Source organism: Homalodisca vitripennis, chromosome 8, assembly GCF_021130785.1.
Source record: "Homalodisca vitripennis isolate AUS2020 chromosome 8, UT_GWSS_2.1, whole genome shotgun sequence".
NCBI lineage: Eukaryota > Metazoa > Arthropoda > Insecta > Hemiptera > Cicadellidae > Homalodisca > Homalodisca vitripennis.
The window spans coordinates 32,506,091-32,533,895 of record NC_060214.1 but is presented as its reverse complement, the minus strand read 5'-3'; the positions used below and the strand labels follow the sequence as shown (position 1 = coordinate 32,533,895).

The 27,805-nt window shown below is 34.2% G+C and overlaps 1 protein-coding gene across 7 annotated transcripts in view; it reads left to right on the top strand.

Moving 5' to 3' along the window:
• Positions 1–27,805, top strand: part of LOC124367505 (glycogen debranching enzyme) — an 86,200-nt gene that overhangs the window by 38,886 nt on the left and 19,509 nt on the right. For all 7 annotated transcript variants that reach the window (XM_046824377.1, XM_046824376.1, XM_046824372.1 and 4 more), the window contains 12 exons: positions 1,674–1,915; positions 5,951–6,163; positions 7,199–7,381; positions 7,802–7,931; positions 9,331–9,454; positions 10,184–10,449; positions 10,865–10,999; positions 15,748–15,938; positions 19,579–19,779; positions 20,942–21,123; positions 23,467–23,734; positions 26,539–26,717. In XM_046824377.1, the coding sequence (XP_046680333.1) occupies positions 1,674–1,915; positions 5,951–6,163; positions 7,199–7,381; positions 7,802–7,931; positions 9,331–9,454; positions 10,184–10,449; positions 10,865–10,999; positions 15,748–15,938; positions 19,579–19,779; positions 20,942–21,123; positions 23,467–23,734; positions 26,539–26,717 (2,314 nt within the window). The remainder of the gene's footprint in view (positions 1–1,673; positions 1,916–5,950; positions 6,164–7,198; positions 7,382–7,801; positions 7,932–9,330; positions 9,455–10,183; positions 10,450–10,864; positions 11,000–15,747; positions 15,939–19,578; positions 19,780–20,941; positions 21,124–23,466; positions 23,735–26,538; positions 26,718–27,805) is intronic.

The following is a 27,805-nucleotide window of genomic DNA, read 5'->3' as shown; positions in this document are numbered from 1 at the left end:
TTTAGTTCTGTATATACATAATATGAGGGTCACTCTGAAATTTTTGAGATATATGAAGGGTTTTTGTAATAGACTTGCCAGATGTTGGGCATATTCATAATAATCTCCTCAATTTCACTTTTGAAGTTGAATTTTCCACTCACTTAATGCACTCTACCTCTCAATTTTTGGAATGGAATCAAGCTGTTTTAGAATCTCATAAATTTCGCCATCAGATGAAAAGTAACGACAGTGTAAATGTTTCTTCAGGCCGAAAATAACTAGAAGCCTCACATAGCGAGATTGGGTGAAAAGTTGGATGCTCCCATGGTTTTTTTATATTTTCAGCCGAAAACAACAAAGTTTGTGCAACATTGTGAGAAGAGGCATTGTTATGGTGCAAAAGTAAACCCTTGATGTTCAAGACATGAAGAACTTTTTGCAAGCATTCATTGTTCTGTGTACCAATGTAATGTGATGGTCATTTCGCCCTCTAGCTTAATAGCCCTCACCAGTCTTGTATTCCTGAAGAAAACAGTGTACATTACTTTCTTCACCAATCATTTTTTCTTGACCATTGGGAGGGGGATGGCTCATCTTCAAACACTCATACGACTTTCTCCTGGAACTAGAACTTTATAATGGTACATGTGTCATCATCAGTGACAATTTTGGAAATAATCGGATGATCATTATTATTTAGTAGTTGGAGGGTTTGATGGCTGATTTTTACATGCTTAGCTTTTTGCTCATGTGGTAAATTATCAAGGTACCGATTAAGAGACAATTTTTATAACTTTTAAAAAGTCATTCAAGATTATTCGGACTTCGCACTGCTGTGGATCCAATCTCTAGGTAAGCTTCAATTGTTAAATAAGTGCAGTGTCTGTCCTTTTGGGTCATAACATGCACCCGATGAACATTTCCTTCAGTGGTTTTCTCGAACTTTCGTCATCTTGAAGTGAACTACAGCCCCTTCAAAATTCTGAATACCACCTAAAACAGTAGTACGGGATGGTGCTTCAGAATCAAAGGCAATTATGAGATGTTCTACGCACTCCTCTTGAGACAAACTGATTAAAATAATAGAAAATCATGGCCAAAAATTCTCTTTTGATAACTTCTTGACTTCCTTGAAATTGATCTTTTTGAATAGACAACACAAGACACTGAAGAACCCAAGTTACTTTCAGATACTGACTAGTGTGTGGAATAAGAATGATGAGATTAATGCAAATGCAATGTCTGCCTGTACCTAAAAACTTGCAGAGTGACACTTGTATTAGCTTGCTTTCTGTTGGGTATTGATTACATTTTAAGGCTTTAGATAATAGCGAACACCCACTCTCAATGTAAATACGTATGATTGTGTGTTATTCCGCTGTTCAGTTTTATGTATCAATACGAAGTGAAAGTAAGTTTTTAATGGTAATCCTCTTTATCCAAAATTTGAACTATGCCAAATAGTCTTGATCCCACCCACTTCGGATAGTTCCATCCCTAGTGTAGTAACTTTTACATATACATTCTTTCATATATTTGTGTGCACAATTATCTCCAGTTCTCTACTCAAAATTCTTGTAAAGTTAATGTACATGACTGGAAACAATTGAAAGGACTTATTTATTTACTTTTAATAAATGAGGAGAAGGTAACACAATTGCTGCTACTCATACAGACTGATCTGTTTGTAGGCAATCCGTCACGCAATGTTTGGAACAATACTACCTCGAGTGCGCATCCCTGAGTTGTACCTGCTGAATGTGCACGCCATTGTAGATGAGTTCCAACGACTGGCACGCAACCGTGTGCCTCCCCTTCCCACCTCAAACCCCCCAGACTACTCCCAGCTCAAGCTTGTGCCAGATCCTCAGTTCCGTAGACTACACGCCACTGTAGACCTAGAACTGGCCCTGCGGCTCTTCAATGTCTATAGGTACACCAGTTAGCCCTACAATCATTTAGTTTATTCTGTTGCACCAAGCTTTTTATTTTCTCAGGCTTTTGTAAGTAAATTCTGTATATTAACCTGCAAAACCCTTGTTATAGTTATCAAATATGCAAACCTTTGTTATAGTTATCAAAGAATATTTGATAACTATAACAGGGTAGCCACCCAACCGGGAAACCGGGAATAAGCTGAGAATCTACCTGTAGAATAGGAAAAAATCTCAAAAAAATTTTTTCTCTAAGAATTTAAGAAATCATTTGACAGCTCCTTGAATAAGCTGTCCAAATAATGTATTCCCAAATATGTATTTTACAAGTCGTGATTTGTGAAATTGGGAACGAAGATCGACGATGCAAGCCGAAAGACTGCGACGACCTATGATGTTGCTGAATCGTTTACAGAGTCCGTGGACAGCACGTGGCTACTGGTAGAATAGAATAGAATAGAATAGAATATTCTTTATTGCACATATTCTTGGGAGAACAGGGCAAAAGTCATGTTTATGTTACAATTGGTGTATGAGTTATTGTTTGTCAAAAATTGTGTGTTCTACATTGAACAAATTCTTGGATTGTGTAAAATTGGTCGCTCCAGTAGCCAGTTTCTCAAGGAGGCTTTGAAGTTCTTTTCTGGCAGTCTTCTTAGGGATTCAGGTAGAATGTTGAAGAACATTGCTCCTCGATAAGAAGTTTCCCTCTCAAATAAGCTGAGATGATGTTGATTTAGGAGAAAGTTGCTCCTGTGTCTGGTTTTTATAGGAGTGTCTGTCTCCAGTCCTTGCTTGCCCTGATTTGATTGTATAGAGGATTGTCTCTTGGATGTAGAGTCCTACTACAGTCAGAATTCTCAGTTCTTTGAAGGCTGTTCGGCATGTGTCAAGTGGTCCTAGTCCTTTTAGAGCTCTAATTGTCCTTTTTTGTAGAACCAGCACCCTTGGGAGATTTGAGATTGTCGTGCCTCCCCAGGCTATCAGGCCGTATCTCAAGTGAGATTCAAACAACGAGTAGTATGCTGTCATAGCTACATCAGTGTTGCTGATTTGTGCAATTCTCCTTATTGCGTAAAGACTGCTATTTAGTTTTTGACAGAGCTGGTTGATGTGTGGTTCCCAAGATAAATTTCGGTCCAAGGTGAGTCCTAAATATTTTCCGAATTCTATTGTAGTTACTTCTGGGAGACCATGATAGTTATTTTGAGTAGCTGTAAAAATTAGTTGTTGGGTTTTTGATTCATTTAAAACCAAATCATTTAGGTTTGCAATATTGTTTAGCCATATTGAAAGCTACAAAGGAGTCAATGTCTAGTTGATCTTTGTTTTTGTTTGCTACAATAAGGGCTGTATCATCGGCGTACATTACCATTTCACAATAGTTTTGAAGGTATTCTGGAAAGTCGCTAGTTCAGAAGGATATACAAGACAGGTCCAAGAACAGAGCCTTGCGGCACTCCTCTGCTTACTGGTAGTGGTTCAGATTTTACTTTTTTGACTGTGTTGTGTGTAGTGTAAGTAATTTCCACAATCTGTGTCCTATTGCTGAGGTAGCTCTTGAACCAGTCTATTTCTTTGTCAATGATTCCCAGAGTTTGCAGTTTTTTTGTAATGAGCTTGTGGTCTAGACAATCGAAGGCCCTTGGTAAAGTCCAAAAGTATTACTTGTGGCTATATATCCTGCTTCCAATTTATCAATGATGGTTTCAATTAGTTGGAACCAGTGCTGTTGCTGTAGATCTGTCTTTTACAAAAACCATGTTGTCTCGGAGTAAGAAGGTGGTGCTGTTTGAGATGGTCCAGTAGTCTAGTTAGCAACTACTCGCTCCAGGATTTTGGAAAAAGTGGAGATAAGTGAGATTGGCCGATAACTGGTGGCTTCGTCAGTTGCTCCAGTCTTATATTTTGGATAAATTTTTGCGAGTTTCAACCCGCTGGGAAAAGTCCCTTGTAAAAGTGATTTGTTTATAATAGTTGTTAGTGGAGTGATAATTTCATGTTTGCATTGTTTGACCAATTTAGAAGATATTTCATCGTCTCCTGTTGATGTTTTTGATTTTAAGGGTGTCTATGATGTCTCCGACTTCTATTTCATTTGTCTCCTGGAAAATTAGTCTTGGTATTTGGGGTATGTAATTTGGTTCTATTGTGTGTGTTGTTCGTTGTTCATTTCCTTTGGTATCAAGTGTTCTGTCAGCAATTGTAGCAAAGAAGCTATTTAAGTAATTGGGCAATGTCTATTGGAGAGTCTGATGCGTAGTCCTGTATGTTTAAGCGTTCAAGTTGAGTTTTTTCTGATCTCTCTTTTCTTTCATTATTAATCACTTTCCACATGGCTTTTGATTTGTTGTCAGATCTTTCAATGTAGGAGGAGTTAAGCTGTTTTCTTAGTGTTTTTAGTTTTAAATCGTAGGATTTTTTCCTTTGGGCTGTTTCTTTTTTTGTCGTCAGGATGGCCCGTAATGTGTTCTCGATTTAGTGCTTCTAAGTATGCATTTTTTAGCGCCTGGCTTTCATCATCCCATATATTCTTGGTGGGATTTCTTTTATGTTTTACTATTTTGAGAGGGCAGGCTATGTTCATTGCAGATTGGAGGATCCCATGAAACGCTTTATAAGCAGCATCCACATTGTCTGTGAGCATAACTTGTGACCAGTCCTGTGCTTGTAGATTATACCTCAGTTCTTCTACGGTTCTTGTGTTTAAATTGTCTTTTGTATGATTGTGTCTGCGTGGGGCTTGTCATGTTTGTAGAGATAAAGCATAACTGGGCAGTGTGATCTGAGAGGCCTGTTTTTTTTAGCACTCTGGTTGATATTTCAGTTTCGTTAATGTTTGTGCTTATGAAATCTATAGAAGTCTTGCTGTGACTGGTTATTCTTGTAGGGGGTTAGGTGAAGTCTGCTCAGTCCATAGCTGTGAATCATATCGTCCCAAGTTTCTTCTGTCGTTGCTTGCCACCCAGGTTGTCTACATTGACATCCCTATTACGAGTACCGGGTTTTTAAAAGATGTTATTTTGTCCAATTCAGATGATAAAATATCTAATGCTTCTTCCAAGTTGCTACTAGGTGGCCTGTATAAACCTAAAAGGTGCAAGAATCCTTGTTTCATCTCAGTTTTTAGAAGGATGGTTTCACATATAAGTTCTGATGTGGTTCCTGATAAGGATATTACTGTAATTTTATTTTTAAGGTTTAAGTTTGCAAAGACAGCCACTCCACCTTTTCTGTGTTGTTGTCTATTAAAGCTGCCTATAAGTCTGTAGCCAAGGATTCTAGTGCTCTCCAGCTTTTCGTTGTTTAAGCCATGCTCAGTTCCATAAGTTGCGTTTGTTTGTTTTTCAATAGTGTACCACAAAAAGGTTGTTCTATAAAATTTTGAATTGGGAGGCATCTACTCCTTTTGTGCATTGTTTCTTCAAAACTCTGAACGTGCTAAAAGGTAGTTAACATTGGCCTAGAACTAATCAGTACCCAGTTCACTGATTAGCCCTTATATGAAGCTGGAGTTATTACACAGGTCTGAAACTGTCCCAGCAATCTTCATCTCAATATTCCCATAGCAAATTTCAAGTTTCACTAAAATACCATTTTCTAGACTAGGTTTACTACATGGTTGAGAATTTTTTAAAGAAGTAAAAGAGGAATTTAATTTAAAGTTTTTTCATTCACAGCCACATATATTTTAAATTAATATTGTTTTTTATATTTTGTTTTAAATTGTAAATAAATGAACTGCATAAAATTTGTTGACATTTCTCAGGTTGAAATAACTCAGTAATGTGAAGGAGAAATTAATAGCGATTTTTAAATTTACATTTGAGTTTAGAAACACTCATAAAATTGTTTTCTATTCTGAAACTATTAAAATTTTATCACAATCATTTCCCATCATGTATTGTATTGTACATCCAACAGCTACAGTTTGTCTCTGAACAACTAATTGTTCATGCTAAACTGTGAAAATTCACGTTAGTTTAAACAATTTTTGTGTGTTTTTAATAGCTGTTATACTCTGAACTGTACAGGAGTGACTGTTTTGATGAGGACACCCGATTGCGAAGATGTACGGAAGAGTTCAAGAGGAAGCTGGAGGAGCTGAACGAAGCTGTAAACCACAAGATACAAGGTCACCTGGTGGCAGCTGTGGAGAACTGTATTGCAGGCATGCGCTACTTCCGGGTACAAGGCGACGGGCCCAGGATACCTGAAGTGACGGCAAAAGATCCACTTGTTCCCAGGTATTGCCATTAGTCGACACAGTATTCTGGTAAAGGAACCTCATCGATCTGTGGATTATGGGTTACTAGTGTTAGGTTACAATTGTGAATGCAGTGGACCATGTTGATTACTAATGCTGGGTAATCAGTATGCTAACATTAGTAAATTCGATTTTAGTAATTTTTCTCCAATTTCTGTTTTTATTAAATCATTTTTATAAAATATGTTTGTATAAAACCTGGAATTATCCATCCTCGTAGCTGCCATTTGATCAACTGATCATAATGACGATATCCATTTCATATGTCGTAGGTCTAAAAAGAAATGAATAATCTTGATCCACCCATCGGCTTAACTTTTGCCATTCCAGGATATGAGCACATCCATTTTTAGCCGCATTCAGTGCAATAACAATGAGCAAGTCACTTTAAGTCCATCAAACTTTAAACTGTGATTTAAAGTTTAGGCAGTAAAATGTTACTAAAAGTTTGTTGTGAACATTTTTGTGATTATAGTGTATTGTATTTTCTACAGTTAATTCACACAATGAGCAAAGTGCAACATCAGCAACAAGTTTTATCGACTATAAAACAAACATTAATGAGCATAAATATTATTAGACTTAGTATGATATTTGATATAGTCTAGTGAGTGTGTAATAGTGATATTTTTCAACCAACTTTTCCATTATCCGATCAAACTTTAGCCGCACAGATAGTCGGTTGACAGGGTGTCTACTGTAGTATAATTTATCATAGCAAATTTCAATTTTTTCTTTGTATAGATTGATTTCTGAAAGTACAGTTAAATTTGAGAAACATTACATGAATAAAATGTAATGTATTTTGTAGTATTCTAATTACATTCATTTACAAACATACTTAATGTAAATTTCTATCTTAGGTAACAACCTAAACAGAGTCAAAACATTGGCTGCAGTAACAACTAAGATTGATTCCTGAGAAGATTTTTTCAGTTTATAGATTTATAGTAGTTTTTTTTTATTGTTTAAAACATGTTGCAACAAAGTGTACAACTGTTGTGGCCATTTCCAGATACTTCACTGACGCTGACGAGTCGCTAAGTGAAGATGTCATGTACTCTAGCAACGCTTGCTACGTGATGGCGCACAACGGCTGGGTCATGAACGCTGATCCTCTCGCTAACTTCGCTAGTCCCGAGTCCAACATTTATCTGCGGCGTGAGCTGATCGCTTGGGGTGACAGTGTGAAGCTTAGGTGAGTAACAACTTTTATAAAGTGACTTATTGAAAAATTAAGATTTACTGTTCAAATATTCACTCTCATTTGATTCCAAACTGTACAGTAATTACTGTTTTAATAAGAAACTGCATCCATTTACCAAAAAAAACATTTGCAGTAATATTTTTTCTACTTAACAATTTAGTAACCTGTCATTACAAATAGTATGCCACCGAAGATAATCCAAATCTTGCTGAAAGCACCACTAAATATTGTAGCAACAGCAACACTGCTTTTTGCTAGTTCCAATTTTGTCATTTAATGTTAGACAACATGAAACGTGCAATTCTTTTTGCCTCTTAAGTCCAGAGTTTCACGCTTCTGGTATATTTTCAACACAACAGTGATAACTATACTTTCCTTATATACCAGACGTTGCTAATGTTTATCTGCCAGATATGGAGAGAAGCCAGAAGACTGCCCATTCCTGTGGCAACACATGCAAGCGTATGTGGATCAAATGGCTCAGACGTTCGATGGAATCCGCTTGGACAACTGTCACTCCACACCTCTCGTTGTTGCCGAGGTTAGTGTATTGATAAATGGGAGTGATTTCATTGTCAGTGTGTAGTGTAAAACAAAGATCAGAACTTATGCATTATTATCTCCAAGATTCAATACTACAAAGAAGATAATAAGCAGTGTAGGTCTTGTTATAAAACTTATAAAATATGCTTTCAAATTAGTACAGTAAAACCAGTTATATCTGGCCTAACGGTCTATTGAGTATGGAATCATAATATAAAGGACAGAAGTATGCATTATTGATGTTTCTGGGACACTACATAACTATTAAATGGTTGTATTCAGCACTATTGTTCCTCATGAAATTTTATACATTTATGATATAGCAAATGTTTACTATTTGAAACTTTAAAACTAAGCACTGTGGTGGAATGTTTTAGTACATTTATGGTACACATTTAATACATTTTAAAATAGTATAAATACAATTTTATTTTAGAACGAAAAAGGAAACATTCTCTAATATATAGTATTTAAAATTCTGATCTTGACTTTTAAAGCACTAATGTCATGGTTTCATCAAGGTTTTTTAAAACAGCATGGAGGAAATCATTGGAAAGGGAAAGAAAGTAGTGATGAGTAAATTTAGAATTTTCAAATCTCAAATTTATCAACTTAATAAAGAGTTAAATCGTTACAATTCCAATAGAACAGTGAAGACCAAAGGGGTACTTCAGGAATTATACCTGATTAAATGGTTCTTTTCTACATATTATTTTACAATAGTGTGCCATTTGACTAATAATTATCTATTTAGGAATTTTAATTTTATTGTTTTCTAATAGGTATTTGTGAATCTTACGTGAGTAAAACAAAATCACAATAGCCTTGTCCTGTAGTATTCCATTCTCCTGTGTGACAAGCATTTTGCTTAATTTTGTATTTTTCGCCATGGCAATATTTTTAATTTTTTCTTCTTGATTGGGAAACATTGTAGAAACTGTAGTGACATTAAAAATAGCTTATATGGATAGTAGCTATATGTCATTTTCTTATTTAAAAGAAAGTAAAATTTCTCTTGATAAAAATCGTATTTTAGACTCTTTTCAACTTTTAGAATACTAATATACATGCTTTATTTCTATGACTAGTATGAATAGTATTGCTTTTGTAAATTTACACAAGTAATTTGACCAAGCACAAGCCATAAATGTAATTAAAATGTAATCAAGTTTACTGTAAGAATGTTTTTACTGTATTTTTGTATTATTACAAAAATGATTATTTCTAATGAGTAAGTAAATGTGATATAGACCTCTTGAGCTCTCAGGGTTCGTAAAAAATAATAGTTTATTAATTATGTGGTGAAAGAAATAAGTTTAGGATTGTTTATGATCTTTTATAGCAATAAAAAAAATCCATTGTATGGAAAGCATAACAACTCTTGTCTGTGATTGCAGTATTTGCTAGACTCAGCCCGGAGAGTAAGACCAAACTTGTTCGTGGCCGCCGAGTTGTTCACCAACTCTGATCAAACCGACAATATTTTTGTCAACCGACTTGGCATAACGTCTCTCATCAGAGGTACGTGCAGTTAATGTTAACCTGGGTAATGTTATATAGCTACGTTTATTATTCTCTACCTTTTTCTTTATATAAGCAAGAGCTGTCTGGAATGTATAAGAGGCATTCAATAATAAAAGAGACAAATTTGTATGGGAAAAAAAGTTTACAGAAATGTTATTATAAAACAGAAATTTTTCATCTTTTCAACACAATTCCCACCAATATTTATGCACTTGTCACAGTGGTTTACTAGCTTTTTTTGAACCTGCTGCAAAGAACTCTTCATCTCATTGTTTGAGCCACTTTCACCAAAAATTGTTTGATATTCGTGTTATTCTGAAGCTTCTTCCCATGTAATAATGCCTCATTCAATGGACCGAACAAATTCAATTCTGTAATGAATGTAGCCTATATTTACGTTTAAAATTGGTGTTTTAATACATTAAAAAATTTAAATTTAAATATATACAGTACATGTACGAATTTTAAAGATATTGCTGACATTAAATGTACAATATGTATATGAGTTTAATAAGGACTGATTTTACTGACATTTATGTTTTTGTTTATTTTGTACAATGCACTTGATAAAAGTGTCTTTCTACAGACATTTACCAGTAAAAAGTTTTTTCTACAATTCCGTGCATACAAGATAAAACATTTAACAAAAAAATGTATATTTAGTAATTTTATATGCTTAACTTCTTTAATTTAGTAAAAGTGAACTATAACGATACTGATGTACAGAGGCAATGTCTGCCTGGGACTCTCACGAACTGGGAAGGCTAGTGTATCGTTACGGTGGGGTGCCAGTGGGGGCCTTCCTGCCCCGCCCTGACCGACCCTTGGCTGGAGGCGTGGCCCACGCATTGTTCCTGGACCTGACCCATGACAATCCCTGCCCGCTGGACAAGCGCAGTGTGTTTGACAGCTTGCCAAGTGCTGCACTGGTCGCCATGGCCTGCTGCGCTTCCGGTAGCAACATGGGCTACGATATGCTTGTCCCACACCATGTGAGTTAAACATTACGTTTTCTCCTTAACCTCTTCATATGATTTCTTTCAACTTATTTTAAATTTACCTAATCTCTTGTATTATCAAAGGTAATAATAATATAATTGGTATTAATTATGAAAACCCGACATCTCCTATCCAAAATAAGAAAAAGGTATAGAGGATAAAGCTAATAATTAGTATGATACTGTCACTAAATTTAATTTGTTTATTAAGTCTGGAAGAATTTCTCCTCATAGATGACTATTGGACGAAAGAACAACAGAAAAAAACTGGAAACAGGAAACAATTCAAACTTACACTACTTCACTTTATATGCTACATTTGTTTGAAATAGGTATAAATACTCTGACAATTTTAGTTATATTTTGCCTCTTTTAAAACATAGAGATAAAAAATAAAGTTGTTGTTTAGATCCATGTGGTGGATGAGTCTAGAGAGTACTTGCCATGGGCAGACGACGCAGTAAACATCAACACAGGCATCGTCGCTGGAAAGAGAGCCCTCAACAACCTACACTATCAGCTGGGAAAGAATGGATTTGATCAGGTTTGTATATAACTAAAACATGGTTAGGATTGGACTCTTGATGATTGTTACTTAAGATCTTAAATGCTTTGTAACTACTATGGAATACTGAAGAATGCACGCATTATTCTGTATGTGAACTGTCAGTTGTAAATCAGGATTAAAATTGTAGTACCCGAGATTTTCGCTGCTTGATTTATAAACAATAATACAATAATAATAAATATATTGTAAACTTACAATTTAGTGCTTGAAAACATTATTTTACAATCTATATATGTTTTCATTCATATATATATACAGGGTGTATATTATGTCTGGAAACACCCTAAATATATCCTTTAATAATTTTAATATAAATTTGAAACCTTCTTACAATCGTGAATAGAGATTTGGGCATCTATTTTGGCAATGTTTGTTATGTCACACCAACGGTGGGACGGTCCTTGCCGAGAGGTAAGTCGAATATTCTTAATGGAAGCTATACCTTGTGATACATAATTTTAAAGGTAATAGCCTTACTGAATTGTATGCCACCAAAAACCGCATCTCAAAGGAAAATTATTCTATCAGGAAAATAGGCATTTTAGTATTGAAAAATTTATTGATGTTCAACATGTAATTTTATACATGGGTTCTTGCCAAAAAATGTGTTTACACTATTTTTTAGCATTTTTTAAATGTTCAATTAAATAAAATTAAAACAATTTATTTTTAAAGCTGGTTTCATTAGTACAAATTTACCAGTTTTTATTAAGATGAATTAAAAACTTATGAGTCACTTTCTCTGATTTCTTATGAATCTGTACTTGGTGTTTTTCCAGTCAGCAGGAAGGTTTAAAGAGACCAAAGGGTTCAATAGCCTATGAGAAACATTATTGTGTTATTAATCATCTGGTCTACAGGTTTCTGTTTGTTGAGCATGGCGCTTTCACTAGGACAGGTCTAAGCTTGGGAAATTAAGTAAATGGACAAGGTCATTTCATTCTGTCGAAGTTACTTCAGTTGTCTCTGAAGCCAGTTGACTGTCAACCAAGTTATCTAATTACAGTGAGTTCTAGGTTTTTATTTTGGCATTTTAATGGTTATTGTCTGATAGAGAAACAAATTTACTCTGTTGATGACGTGGAGGATATGGCGATCGTCAAGATCATTTATCGGGAAGTTTGTAATTGTTTAATGTCACTTTCCCAGAAAGGAATCCCATTATGTGTTTCAAACAATATCAAAAAACTATTGTGGTTTTGAAAGACTGGGTGCTGTACGTTAATCGGCAAAGTCGGGGTAGGATACAATCTGCAAAAAGATGAAGAGACATTGCACTAGATGTTTTTGCAAACATTTATTGAAGACCCACATACATCGCTCAGAATTGCTGCACAGGCAACATGTATGCAACCTTTGTCTGTGAGTAAGATTTTTGAAAATTAATAAAATACCAACATTTAAAGTCATTTAGTCCACAGTTAAGTGTGGAGATTTACGACAGAAAGAGTTGAGTTTTGTGAACTTGTGATGCGCAAATGTGATGACAAGTAGAGATTTTCTGACCAAACATTCTATTTTCTGTTGATGGCAACTTTTTTCCTAACATGGCATTGTTTAACAGGCACAATTGACCGTTACTGGGCTTGTGGAAAACTCAAATTGGATTACTGAGTGCCATTCACAGCAACCACAAAAACAGAAAGTATGGTGTGGAATTTTAGGTAACAAAATTGTTGAACCTTTTTAATCAATGGAAATGTAAATGCCGAACTTTTTACCAATATGCTCCAAAATGAAATCAATCCCAGCTATTCAAATTGCATCAGAGCGGATTACTTTGATAATGTATGGTTTCAGCAGGATGGTGCTCCACCCCATTTTGGGAGGACAGGTAAGTGAGAGTATTTGGATTTAAGGTTTTCATCATAAATGGATTGGGCCGAAGAGGAGAAATCGAATGGCTCCAAGTTCCGGGGATTTGTCACCCAATCGATTATTTTTCCTATGGGGTCATTTAAAAATCTCCAATGTTATTGAGAAAGCTCATATTTGGAAAGACTAAGAAAAGGAAAAAAAAAACAAAAAAAAAAAAAAAAAAAAAAAACAAAAATAAAAAGGAAAAAGGAAAAAAAAAAGAGAAAAAAAAAAAAAAAAAAAAAAAAAAAACAAGAAAATAAAAAAAAAAAAAAAAAAAAAAAAAAAAAAAAAAAAAAAAAAACAAAAAAAAAAAGAAAGAAAAAAAAAAAAAAAAAAAAAAAAATAATATAAAAAAACAAGAAAAAAAAAAAAAAAAAAAAAAAAAAAAAAAAAAAAAAAAAAAAAAAAAAAAAAAAAAACAACAATAATAATAAAAAAAATAAAAAAAAAAAAAAAAAAAAAGAAACAAAAAAAAAAAAAAAAGAAGGAAAAAAAAAAAAAAAAAAAAAAATAAAAAAAAACAGGATTATAGAGGAGATTGCTTTGATAACTGAAGAAAGAAATGTTAGGCATACACTATGTCGAATAATTTACTCAAGATTGGCTCATTGTCATACCGTAGAAGGATCACAGTTCGAAAATTTGCACTTTGACACCAATTGAAGGTAAATCGTTTGTTGTAAGGACTTTTCTTAACAGCATAACATTATTTTTTAGTTTGTAATAAGATATCAATAATGCATAAGTATTTCCTTGAATTGTACAGTAATAAAAACCTGAGCAAATTTGTGCTAATAGAGAACCGCTTAAAATGAAATTTTTGTTTTATTTTAATTGAAAATTAAAAAAATGCTAAAAAATTAGTGTAACTCATTTTGTGGCAAGAACCATGTTAAAATTTACCATTGTTGAACATCAGTAAATTTTATTACTATAAATGCTCTTTTTTCTGTAGAATAATTCCCTGAGAATGCGGTTTGTGGCATTCAATTCAGTAAGCTATTACCTTTAAAATTATGGTTCACCTAAGGTATAGGCCTTCATTAAGAATATTCACACGACACCTCGGCAGGACGTCCCCAGTTGGTTTAGTGACATAACAAATCATTGTTCCAAAAAGTAGATGCCCCCCAATCTCATATTACGATTGTAAGAGTTTCAAAATTTATATTTAAATTATTATAGGATATATTTGGGGTGTTTCCAGTCATCAACTATACACCACTGTATATATATATATATATATCATATATATATATATATATATATATATATATATATATATATATATATATATATATATAAATGAATGTTTATGAATGAATGTGTTTGTCCTTTATAGACTCAGAAATTATTTGACCTATCATTATGAAAATTGTATGTATATGTATTTTTCCATGTAGAAGGTTTATATGCTATGCCCATTGATGTAACTCACCACCAGGAGGTGCTGCATAATATATGTTATCAAAGGGCCTGCACATTGTAAACTACAATTACGAGGTAGTTGTGTATAATAACCACACACTATGTGAAGGCGCTAAGTTTTTATGGATATTTGTCTTTCAAATGAATTTCTGTTTGGCCTTATAGCTTGAATGTTAGACCACTGAATTATTAAGTACATGTACGTGTACAATGGCTATAAACATACACTTTTGGCAGATTTTCTTGATAGTGTCAACAAGGTAAACTCTACATCCGCGTTGACAATATAATTCACTTGAACCAGAAGTGCTCATACACGAGCAAAGCGTTCAAAAAGCGTGCGAAGCCGCGGGGAACAGCTAGTTATACATAAAGAAATGTACACTAACAGCAATTAACTCTAGAACTGGTATGGAATCCAGTTGATTTGAACAGGAACAGTAGATATCCTAAGTAAGCTATCTGCACATTCAAGACATCCAGTCAGGATAGCTGTGTGATCTAAGGCACTTTTCTTGGGCACGGGAATTAGCCTTGAAGTTGTGGGTTCAATTAGTGCACCTGACATTAGGGATTTTTGCAGTCTGGTGTACACTTAAGTGAGTCACTGGTCTGTGGTAAAGCCGGTGGAAGGGCCCACCTTAAATTAATATTGGTTGATTTTTATGGAACTTGAAAGGATTAGTGATTTTCTTATATAAGTGTACCAGACCCAAAGCACAAGTTTTGTATTTTTTGTTATTACTATTAAAAAAAACCACTTGATTTATGTTTCTTTTATATTTTACAATGTACTTATTGAATCATGACTATAATAATAGCTTTTAAGAGTTAAAAAACCATTTATACCACAATGACATCCAAATTGTAATATGCAAAAGTCCGTACTCACAGCAGAAAAAATACGTTGTCACTTACAACTTTGCGAGTTCCAGGATCAAAGTGAGCTGTGAGCTGTGTGTGTCTAACATGTATGACTCTCAAAGCAGGCATGCAAAAACAGTCTGTACATTTAGTTGCAACTCTATTTTGTGTGAAAACCTGCATTTTCTTTAACAGTTATATAATTTAAAGAATAGTTATCTCTTACTTGCTGGGCTATACTTGTGTATACAATTTAGCACTAAGTTTCTGATGTTGTGTATCTATAATTTAAAAAGTTTAATTTGAAAATGTCAGCACTGTAGTTTTGAATAAAATATAGCAATTTTATTTATTTATTTTTAATTTTGACCCTACTTCAAATTGCAATAAAATGATGTCCACCCCATCATGTTTGCTTGTGCTGCATCTTACAATGTCTAAATAACTGAGGGAAAAGATCAACTTTTGCACTCAGTTCCCCTGCTAAGAATTTGAAGAACTGATCCATCTCCTCTTGTTAAAGATTTATTGAGTAAAACACGGAAAGAAAGATGATATTTTGAACGACGCAGGTATTTGTGGACCAAGTAACAGAGGACGTGGTGTGTGTGACTCGACACTCTGCCACCTCCAGAGAGACTGTGGTGTTGGTGGCCTTCACAGCGTTTCAACACCCCCACCCTGACAAGAATGTGGTGGGTCGTGGTGTCACCGTCTCTGGCAACGTGGATTACATCATACTGGAGGCCTCTCTCGCACACAGGTAACTAACTAACCCATTGACCACTTATCACGGTACCGTCTCGTGACGGCTGACGCGGTACCAAAACACCGATAACGAGACGGTACTGTGATGACGACATACGTTATTAAATATTTTGTTTAAACATTAGTATGGGCTCAAATAATAACTTTTATGTATTAAAAACTAACGAAAGATCATATACTATACATATAAATATTTATTAACCCCAGAATGTGAATCAAGGTATAATACTCTACCCTTGCGCTTTTTTCGTGTTTGCTAGGATTTGTGTAAGACCACAAATGTCACATTTTACAAAACTCTACGTATATAGATCAATCAATGAAATAACATTTTTTTTAATTATTCTCGAAATTAAAAAAATCTTATATAATTTAGTACTTATAAATTACAGTATATTATAGCCTGTTTCATTATCTAAAAAACAATGGCTCAGTCAACCAAATAGCAATAAAAGTGAATATTTTGTGAGAGTTTACTAAACTCTTGTATTTTTTAAATATTTAATTGGATTTATACAAGGAGGTTGCACGCAAGAATATTGAGTGGCTAATGGGTTAAGTTTTCTTTTTCGTCTCAACGGCAGTGAGCATTTTGTTAAGAAAGAAAAATTCACCAGTTTGTATTAGTTAAATGGTAGGTGAGTGATATAAAAGTTCTTTAGAAAGAGAAGGTACTATTGAATTCATCTACAGTAGAATTTCTACAATAAAAATAGTTATAGTACAGATTGGTTTATAATCTGGCATTATTGAAAAAAACATTGTTCCGAGCTATGTAATTGGAAATCCTGTTATTTTCCGTAAATCCAACTGTGCCATCAGATAAATGAGATGTATTATCTAATTAGAGAGAATAAATGAAGCTGGAAATGAGGTTCTAATGTGATTACTGAATCAGACCGTGCCTATATATTAGAACCTCAATTACATGATAACTAAAGCTTCAATTATTCTCTCTAATTAAATAATAAATCTCATTTTACTGGCGGTTCATTTGTTTTTTAACTTGGAAAATTTCCAATGGCATAGCTGGGAACAACAATGTTTTGCCAATAATGCCAGTTTATAAACCATTCTGCACTGTACCTATTTTTATTTAGAAATTCTACTGTAGACGAATTCACAAACAATAGTAACTTCTCTTTCTAAAAAACTTTTTCCATAGAAAAGAAAGAAGGTAGTAAAAGAGTGTTTTATTAAAAAAAAATAATATTACAAACCATAGTAATTTCATAGCATTACAAAAGTTGATAACATACTACGAATTACACTTATGCATTGCCATGGCTACAATGAACCATCGGCTGGTTTGGCTACCATCCACAGATGACTGTAATATTTGCTTGTTTGACAAAGTCCCATCAGTACGTCTACACCTCTTTCAAGAATCCCTATCCCACACCAATCCTTTCCATTCATATATGAAAGATATGCCACTCTATGAAGAGTGTTCTTTGAAAAGAATTTTTTTTAATGGGGCTAGTATTGGACAATGTGCAAATGTGATAAGTTTCTTTGTTTTCCTGAAGGTTGTTTAGAGACCACAACAAATTTTGACCAGCCATCCAAAGCTTAAAATTTAAATTACAGTAATAAAATCAACATGTGCCTAAAAATCCAATATATAAGTATATTGAAAAGAATGAATTTTGGTTATGAGAACCGTGAAATAAGATTTTAGAGGCTCGATTAAGAAGGACCACTTCACACTAGGCAGTGAAGACGCCGAACACACTGATTTTAACAAGAGATCACCAGATTACACATAATGAGTTTATGAACAGTGCATATTCAAATAAAGTGCAGAAAATAAACAGTTACCTTTGTTTTCATGAGGGGTAACTGTAGTCTGCTGTTGTTGAGGGCCAGGTTGTGATCAGGAAGTGTGGAAGTAGGCTGCTGTCTTGTAGGCTGCTGTCTTGTAGGCAGGCGTGAAGACGGAAGATGTCCTTCACGGATTCACTCACGCACAATACGACCGCAAACGAATAGTTCATAACACTGTGGCCAGTCCTGTAGAGCACGGTAGATGCGGGTGTCCGGGAACAGAGACGTTCTGGTAGAGATTGCCAATCCAGAGCACTGACTTTAATGTTAATGTAAATGTGCAACAAATAGAGATAAAAACTAATATTTAAGTGAGAGAGTAACACATGGGGCATAAAGTCACGTGTTGAGTAAGTATGGTCAGCAGTGGCTAGAGTGCTAAGTGCCCCAGGCGGGACTGAGAGTGTACTGAGCAAGCGTGCCGTCGCTTGCAAGGTGGGCAACACGGAGCCTTGATAAGTCAACCGTTGTGATTGGTTGGTGAGTGTACAGTAAACAGCTGATTCGCGAAACAATGGTTCATTGGTCTGTCACTGTACGTGAATATTTTAATCCAGTAAGGAATGGTATTGTAGGCACTAGGCCGCAGAAAGAGATATAGAATTAATGCAGTATATACAGTTTAGTAAAATAAAGGCAAATATAGAGTATAAATTGCCCAAAAAATATATAAATAATTATTGTTCAATAAAAGTAGCCTTTTCATATTAGGCAATAAAAAACAAGTTATTTAACGCAATAATACTTAACAATATATTGTTATTTTTTTATAAATATGACGTGTGGTCAAGTTTAAGGTTTAATGAGGTGTACAGCCTGCATTATTGAGCAGCTCTAGCCCCCTGTAATCACCCCTCCTTCTATTCCATTTTTGCTGCCTTGCTAACTGATATCAGCTGATTATGAGTCCATTCTATTGTATTCACATCAAAATCATATATCAGTTATAATTCTATTTCATGCTGTTACCCGAACTCTGTCCATTCTATACTCCAATAAATATTATTGTTGATAACTAATTTTGAAGAAATATATTTAAACACATTTCATTAAGATTAAAGTATAACATTGTGTTCCTTTTGTAGGTCGGTTTCCAAATACAAAATGTAATTTGGTGTATTGTTAGGCAAATTAAATATTCTTTTATAAACAACTGCATAACCCCTTTGATATAAACGCAATCCAAACTTGACCTGTGTAACTCATTAGTAATCTACGCGTAATTAAAGCCTTAAATTCAAAACATTTTATTTTTTAGCTGAATTTTGTTATTGCCAAAAGATTATTCCGTATTAAATTTATTATCAGCTTAGCTGCCTTTGCGTTTTCCTGCAAGTGTTATTCCCATAATCATTTTATTATTAAATTCACACCTAAATATTTTTATCGATTCACTACTTCTATTCTTTCATTTTTATAAAACCACAGTTTATTCTCCAGAACTCCATTTTCATAAATCTTAATCTATCTTTTGAACTCAGTACATACCCATATTTTCAGAGATATTATTATTATTATATTATATTATTATATTCAAGCTCTAGATAGATGCAGTTTCTATTATTGTCTTATAAATAACATGTTTGTTTGTAATTTTATCATTCCACCATTAAGCCGTGTTATTGTCATTTTACCTTGAGCTATTTTATTGTTAGTATATGTCTTGCAAGTATCTTCAGAATTACACATTTTAATAATATCCCCAAACGTAATGTGTCATAAAGATGGCTATTCTACTAAAATGATGAGGTTAATCATTTGTGTGAGTTACGTTTAGTTCTGTGCTGAAGATGTTTACTGTTCTCTAGTTCGGCAGAGAAATTCAGCAGGCCAACTCAGTTTGAAAAGGATCCCAAGAAAATCAACGGTTTGACAGAATACGAGCTGAGCTTACGGGAGAACTTCAAGCCGTCCGAGACAACCATGCTGGAGATCATCCCCAGTGGTGACGGTGGGACGCGGCTAAACTTCACAAACAAGTTCAAGCCTGGATGTGTCGTTGCCGTCAAGTATGTTGGCTTAAACAGCACTAATTAGAGTGAACCTACTACTTGCAGATATGTTATATTCAAATATCTGTATAGTCAAACTGAATCTAAAATAATAATGATCTTTTACACGGAAAATTAGTAATATTCATATAGGTGCATTCAAAGATGTAGAGTAACAATTAATTTTCTACACACAACGTAGCGGTGGTGGTAAGGGTTGATTGAATATAAATATTGAGTTTAGCTCCAGTTCACCTTCCTCGTAATGTTGCATCTATAATTTGATGCTATTGCAGACTTCACTCTTGGAATCTGGAGCCATGCTCATCTGAAGAAATAAAAAAAAAATCGACGACAAAGGAGCTCAAAACTAATACTTTACATTGTTTCGATATCAGAGACACCTAGTTTACAATATATAAAATGTAGTGTAATTCAGGTGAATTGGCATTCTTATTGCCTCATCAGGTGCACAATTCTCTCTGATGTCAAAACTATGTTAATTGTTCTTTTTGAGCTTCTTTCTTGTCAACTTTTTTTAATCTCTTCAGGTGAACATGTCTCCAGATTTCAGGAGTCAAGTCTTTAACAGCACCGATTCCAGGTGCTGCCCAAGAGGAAGGTGAACTGGAGCCAAACTCAACATTCAAACATTAGTTAATAACTTTTTTAAGACTGTCAAACCTCAAATCTGCAGATCTTGCGTTAACAATCTAATTTCAATATAAAAGTATGTACAGGCACACCTCATTCATTCTTTCCATAATTGTAACCAGATTACTTGACTGTCACAAACTATACAAAGTGTATAAATTGAGCCAACGTAGTCAAAGTATGAGCTATCTATGTTATACTTGGCAAATTTGCTCACAAACACAAGTGTACAGACCACCATAGACAATGTTCTACGTACCAATATAGTAAAAGTAGGCACAACTGTTTTGTTTTGATGCCATCATGTACCTGCCTGGGAACTTCTTATCCTAATCTACTACTTTTAAAATTACAAGAGAACTTTGGTTAAGCTTATCCATACTTCACATACTAATTATAAAAAACCCTATTAAAACTATATTTAAATCTATATATTACACGTAGCAAACTGACAGACTAAAAGTAGTATTTGTGTATGTTTAGGATATTATTAAAGTAGATTGATAGAAGTCAACTCTGTGTACAGGGTGGTGCCACAGCCACAGGTGCGCCCGGCACTGCAGAAACTGAGTCTGGTGCCGGACATGCAGCACGTTGTGGCAAGCCTGTCCCTGGCCGACTGTAATCGAGTCCTGTTCAAGTGTGACAAGGAGGATGCTGCCTACGACATTCCTGGCTTCGGGCCCCTCGTTTACTGTGGTCTGCAAGGTGAGGTTGATTTTCATAGTACCTTTCTTATTCAAATTAGCAAAGTTTGAGATTAAGGAAAAATTTGTAGAGAAGTCCATGTACATTATTGAAGAATTTTGCTCTATTACTTATAAATTGTACAACCTCGACTTTTATATTAATAATTTACAATATTTTTTAATTACTTGTAACAAATATATATATATATATATATATATAAAATGACCCGAATTCATATCTCAAAGATATTGAATAAAGCATTCTGATATCTGATTTTTTAAATTATTACAATGACAATAAGCTTATGTTGAATATAGTAACCAGTAGAAATTCTTAGTTTTTAGTACAAGAAAACTTCAAACTTTGATAAATTTGGACTGATTTCATGAAACATCATTTTTACTATAACTTCAATGCCACTGGCGGAAAAAACAAAAGTAGATTTACTTATTGACCTAAAATCTAAAACTGGTAGAAATCGTTCATAATTTCAGCCAGTCATTCCCAACTAAAAAACATTCTCCCTCTTTGGCAAAAGTAATAAATAACCGACCGTGCTATTCCAGAAATAGTTGAGGTATCAAAAAGTAAAATTTGAATGACAATACTGGCAGTTTATAAATTAAACTTAATTCAGAAACTTGTTAATTTAATGTGTATTATGGAATGAGGAAAGTATTCATAAAATTGCAAGGGTATATGCAAAAAATGTAATGCTATGATAATTAATGTTCACAGACCAACAAAATAATTAATTGCCTGCTACAATTTATTGTGGCCCAACATGATGAATCTATCTAAAAAATATTTTAGAATGGTTCATTATTTTTTTATTTATAACAGAATCACAGACAATCTTTCAATCTATTTTTATAATTGTATGTAAATATTTAATCTTTCTCTTTGGGTTTTTTAGTTCAGACAGTCTTTACAAACTCTCCCCACAAGCTCTGGGATATTGTTAGTCTAATAAAAAAGAAGTAAAATCATGAGGATGTCATATGTCATTGTCTGTTTTTATGTGTCTTTCACTTAACAATAATTTATAAATCATGAATACCTTGTAACATAAAATGAAGTATGGTATGAAAATTAATAGTAATTTTTCTGGTATATAAATAGTGTCAGTTTAAAATCTGAAAACCATACACCACAATAAAATTCTTGATAAATATACATTAGCACAAAATTAGTAAAAAAATATTGTTAGTCATGAATTGTTCAAAATACAACTTTATTGGGTGTGAAGTTGAGACTATGAAGTGCTCTCTTCCATTTAACTTGAAATCATTCAAATAGTTAAAATTCGATAAAATGCATTATCACAACTATTTTAGTTTAACTGTTGAAATAAATTTTTATTTACAAAAATGTAATACTCATTCAATACAATCCAAACTTCTTTATTAATTAAGTAACACATGTTACATCAAGTATTTTCAAATATACAGTAGCATGTATATTAAAATATACATAGCATGTAAATAAAAATGTAAGTATATTTAAATGTAAAATTTTAGATATTTTGTTTTTAAAAGTTTACAATTTATTATACATCAAAATATTGTTCAGAAGAATATAAGGATGATTTAAACGTGTCTTTTATTTTTTAAATATTTATACTTGTTCCTACTTAATGAATTGTAGAATTGAAATAAAATGTTTCAAACCTACATACTTGGTTTATTTGCAATAAATTTGTAAATTATGAGCAAGTTACGCCAATACACTCTAGCAAGAAGTATTATAATTGTATGAATCTATTAGTAATTGTATATTGCTACAATTATTTTTGACACATAACTACAGTTTCGTAAATATACTTACAATAGAAATTCAGAATATTTAATGGGATAAAATTCTACGTGGGCAAAGATTTTTTACATGAAATTACGAGTATATCAATAGTCTTTTTTTTAGTTGAATTAAAAGATTGGTTTGTATTGAATGGTAATTACAAAACATATCAAAAGATCTGATGGAACGTAATGAAAGATTTATTACATGGACGGATGGATAAAGTGTCTAAGAGCTTTTGACCTCAAAATATCTACAATTCTTCCTTGAACTAAGAGGAATTCTAGAAATATACATAGTTTCAAATTTCTAGAATTTTTCTGCCAGTAGTTAATGCAAAAATGGACAGATAGACAGACTGCTCTTTGATCTTTTGACCCAAAAACAGTAGCGTTCTTCTTTGGAATGGTCTAAAACCATTCTATCTAGTTATCTCAAAGACAGACAGTCAATGAAACGATTTTGAGAACATGTTTAAGATTAAAGTCTATTTTATTTATTGAATAAACAATATATAAGTTAACAAGTAAAAATCTTCAATTATTGAATCCCATTGTATTGCAGGTATAGTGTCGCTGCTGTCAGAGATATCACCGAAGAATGACCTTGGCCACCCTCTGTGTGGTAACCTGCGCGGGGGGATGTGGCTGTGCGACTATACAGTGGGGCGACTACAGCTAGACCCAGGTACGCGACAGCTGGGTGACTGGCTGCAAGTGAGACTTGCGCCTCTCGCAGATGTTCCCCACTTTCTGCGGCCCTCGTATTTCGACCTGGTCATCACGCAAGTGTACGACGCTGTTGTTGATCACACCTACCACCTCATGAACAGGTACCAAACTTCTCCCTCCCACCTGGCATACCCTCAGGTTATACAGAAATTTAAAAGATATTAGTACTTAAAGTATGCAGATTATCGATCAAATATCCTTTTTATGGTTCTCAAAATATATAATAAATATTGCGCTTATTGTACTGCCAAATAACACAAAATGCAGACACCAAAAAAGTATTTTTGCTAAAAATAAACACAATACTATAACTATGAAAGTATCTATCCATGATGCGTAGTTAATGTTGAGTTGTGTTATGTAATTTGAAACATTTGGGTGGCTGAAAGGGTAAAACAATAATAAAGAAAGCATAAAGTTTTTGGATTTTGTTTCTAACTTATATTTAATTTTTTTAAGAAAATCTATTGTTATACAGAACACTCTGGCTTTATTGACAAGTTTTAGTAAAACAATGACTATTAAATCATTTGTTGGATCAGTTTTAAGAGATTAAAATGAATCAACCACTTCTTCTGTAAAAAAAACAGACAAATATTCGTTTTAGAGAGTGATAAATGAAACATCAGATACATTCAGAGGTGCCTCTAGGATCAGTTTTAGGGCCTTTCATTTTAATCATATTAATCATTGATTTTGTATCTCATGATGCCAACCTTTTAAACTCAAACAAAAATGTTGAATAGCTACTTATAGACATGAGCGTATTTCAGGGGACTCAAGCTCCCTCCCCCCAAATTTTGGAAGACAACCATTAAAATTGTACCCAGTAGTTTGTTTTAAGCTAGAACAAATTTATGAGGTCTTAAAGTTAAACAATTTCTGAGGAGAAAATTCCGGGGTCTCTATTATTGGAGGTATTGTATTTCTCTTAAGGCACCCAGCGTGTCAGTCCCTCCAAAATACACACCTCAAAACAATTAAAGGATCACTTTTATTGCGTCTTGTAAAACAAGTATTAATAACAGAAGAATGTTTGAACTTTGCACACTGATAAAGGAACCTCTCGGTAGCAAAGATAAATAATTCTTGTTTATTTCTGACTAATTCAGTAAAAGATAAGAGCGATTATTTCGATATCATGTCCAAACAAGAATGAGATAAGGAAAGGTTCAGGCTCAGTTTTGTCAGAAGTTGATCTCGTTCAGTCTGGATTAGACTTCTATAGTTAGGCCTGTGTGTTTTTATTGTTATGGCGGGTGTTAGACGGTTTTTGTCTGAGAGTGATGCCAGTAGAGCTGTTACTTTGATAGAGGTGGGAGTTTCCCAACGAGAAGTGGGTAGGCGCTTAGGTGTGAGTCAATCAGTAATTTCAAGATTATGGAACCGACATCAGGAGCTAGGAACTCTTCAAAGACGCCCAGGACAAGGCCGCTCGAGATCTACCACGCACATAGAAGATCGATTTTTACGAGTTAATGCACTTCGTAATCGATTTTTAACTGCTAGAGAACTTCAAAACGACCTAAGCCAGGCGACTGGAAATCGTGTGTCGGATCAGACTGTTAGAAATCGACTCCGGGAAGCTGGATTGAGATCTAGGAGACCTGCCCGAGTGCCGAGATTGACTGTGCGTCATAAGAGAGCCAGATTGCAGTTTGCAAGAGACCATAGGCGTTGGCAGCTGAGACAGTGGCGTAAGGTAATGTTCTCAGACGAGTCAAAATTTACAATTTTTGGTAATGACGGCCGCGTTCGAGTGTGGAGAAGAGGAAATGAACGGTTTATTAACTGTTGCCTAGCTCCCAGAGTTCCGTTTGGCGGGGGCTCAGTATTAGTGTGGGGTGGCATAACAATGGACGGTCGTACAGACCTTGTCATAATCCGAAACGGTACTTTGACAGCCCAGCGTTATGTGGACGAGGTGTTAGACGTTCATATTCGTCCGAGAGCAGAGCAAGCAGGTCAAAATTTTTTATTTATGCAAGACGGAGCTCGACCACATGCAGCAAGATTGGTCCGTGAGTACCTGGGCGAACACAACATACCACTGCTGGAGTGGCCAGCCTGCAGTCCGGACCTAAACCCGATTGAGCACGTCTGGGACCAACTAGGACGAAGTATCCGGGGCCGCCCAAACCAACCCAGGACTTTGGATGAGCTGGAAATGGCATTACGAGAAGAATGGGAGCGGTTACCTCAAGATAGCCTCAGACGACTCATCAGAACCATGCCACAGCGTGTTCTTGCGGTTATATCAGCTAGAGGTGGCAATACAAGGTATTGAAAGTGAGATTCAAAAGACCAGACCATTTCTTATTACATTTGTACTTTATTACGAGAGTTGTTTTCGTTTTCATTTTGCGGTTTTAAACTTTGTTTACTGTTCTAGCCTAAAATAAAATATCATATAAAAAAAAAACATATACGATGTATTTTACTTTCAACACCGACTTTGAAATAAAAAAAAATTATAGAAAATTTCGAACCGTTAACCGAGTGCATTCTGTTAAAAAAGTGATCCTTTAATTGTTTTGAGGAGTGTAATATACATATACATATACATAACCCACACTTCTTGTGCAGTAAAATAAAGGGCCTAGGTGACACAATGTGTAATATCAGATATAATCGTGTTTGGCATTTTTATCAAAGTGTACCATTCTAATATATCTGTCTATGGCGTGGGAAGGGTTAAAAATTTCAAACTGCATTATAAATAGGAACCTACATCAAGTCCATGAAGTTATCACATCAGAAACTTAGATTTCAGTGTCTCTAAGGCTAATGATGTATTTAAAGTTTTATTATCTGTTAATACTAATAGTTTATAATTTATATTGAAAATGGAGTTTCTCATGGAAAAATATGTTCTACTTATACAGAATTGTAATTGTTGTCACAGATTTGTCAGTGACGGTTCATCGTTTGTGAAGGCACTGTCACTGGGCAGTGTGCAGTGTGGGGGGGTGCAAGCAGATGCCCCCCTGCCTCCTCTCTCAGCAGCCCTGGCTCCCCCCCTGCCCCCCACACGTACACTACCTGGGGGAGAGACTAAACAGGCCTGCGTCACTCTGTCTGCTGGTACGTTATGATAAGTAATCTTTTATTGATTTATTGTCTTTTCAATATTATTATTGTCTGTTTGATTACACTTTCAAGATATCTGTCTCGAAAGTTATCCAAGTTGAATATAGAGTGACATTGGGTTAGAATAATAACAATCTCAGGAAAATTAGGTAAAACTTGAAACAACAAAAATTTGTACTTTGGCTTAGTATACAGTTTTGTAATTATTACCATTACACACTAGAAATGTGTGTAATATATTATAATAACAAGCTTTCATACTCTTTATAATATTGTTATAAAATTCAAGTGTTTTATTATTAGCCTTGAATTTGATTTTACAAGTCTTAATCAACTCAGTTACAATAATTTCCTATGAAATATGCTGTAAATAATGAAAAAGTAAAAATTTGTTTTTATGTACATAAATTAAATGTATGCCTGTTATACATTTGTTTCATTGCACAATCAAAAATATTATTTCCTGATTTCAATTATAAAACCTGGGAGAGGAGAAAACTGAAAATGCTTTTCTTTTTTCACTTAACCCCTTAATGGTTTACAACGGTTTTCTTTTTGTACCTTAAACTATGTTGTTTTAGTGTTATTTACATATACAGGTTTGTAGAGTTTGGGTATATACTTTTTATGTAAAAAAACTTATTTGTAGTGGTTTTTTTTTAATTTTTGCAATTTTTTATATATATATTGTCCCCTAAGTCATTTTCACTATTTGAGTCCGTGTCATCATCAGGCAAATGGACCCATTGTCTCTCTGTACATTGAATATTTCCATGTACAATAGGTACTCAAAGTAAAACCATAAAATACATCAAGATGGGTGAAATGCAACAACAACACTTGGTAACTGTCTGCACTGTGTGACTAAAGGTACAAACATACATGACACACGACCAAGGAAATGTTGTCATCTAGTAGAAAGTTCCATAACTATTTCTGCAACGTGTGATTGTCATGGAAATGTTTCTTAAACAATATTACGGTAGACAATATAATAAAACAGGAACGATATAATGATGCGTAATATTATGTCAGTAGCACACTTTAGGCAATAGCTATGAACGTAATATTACATAAAACCT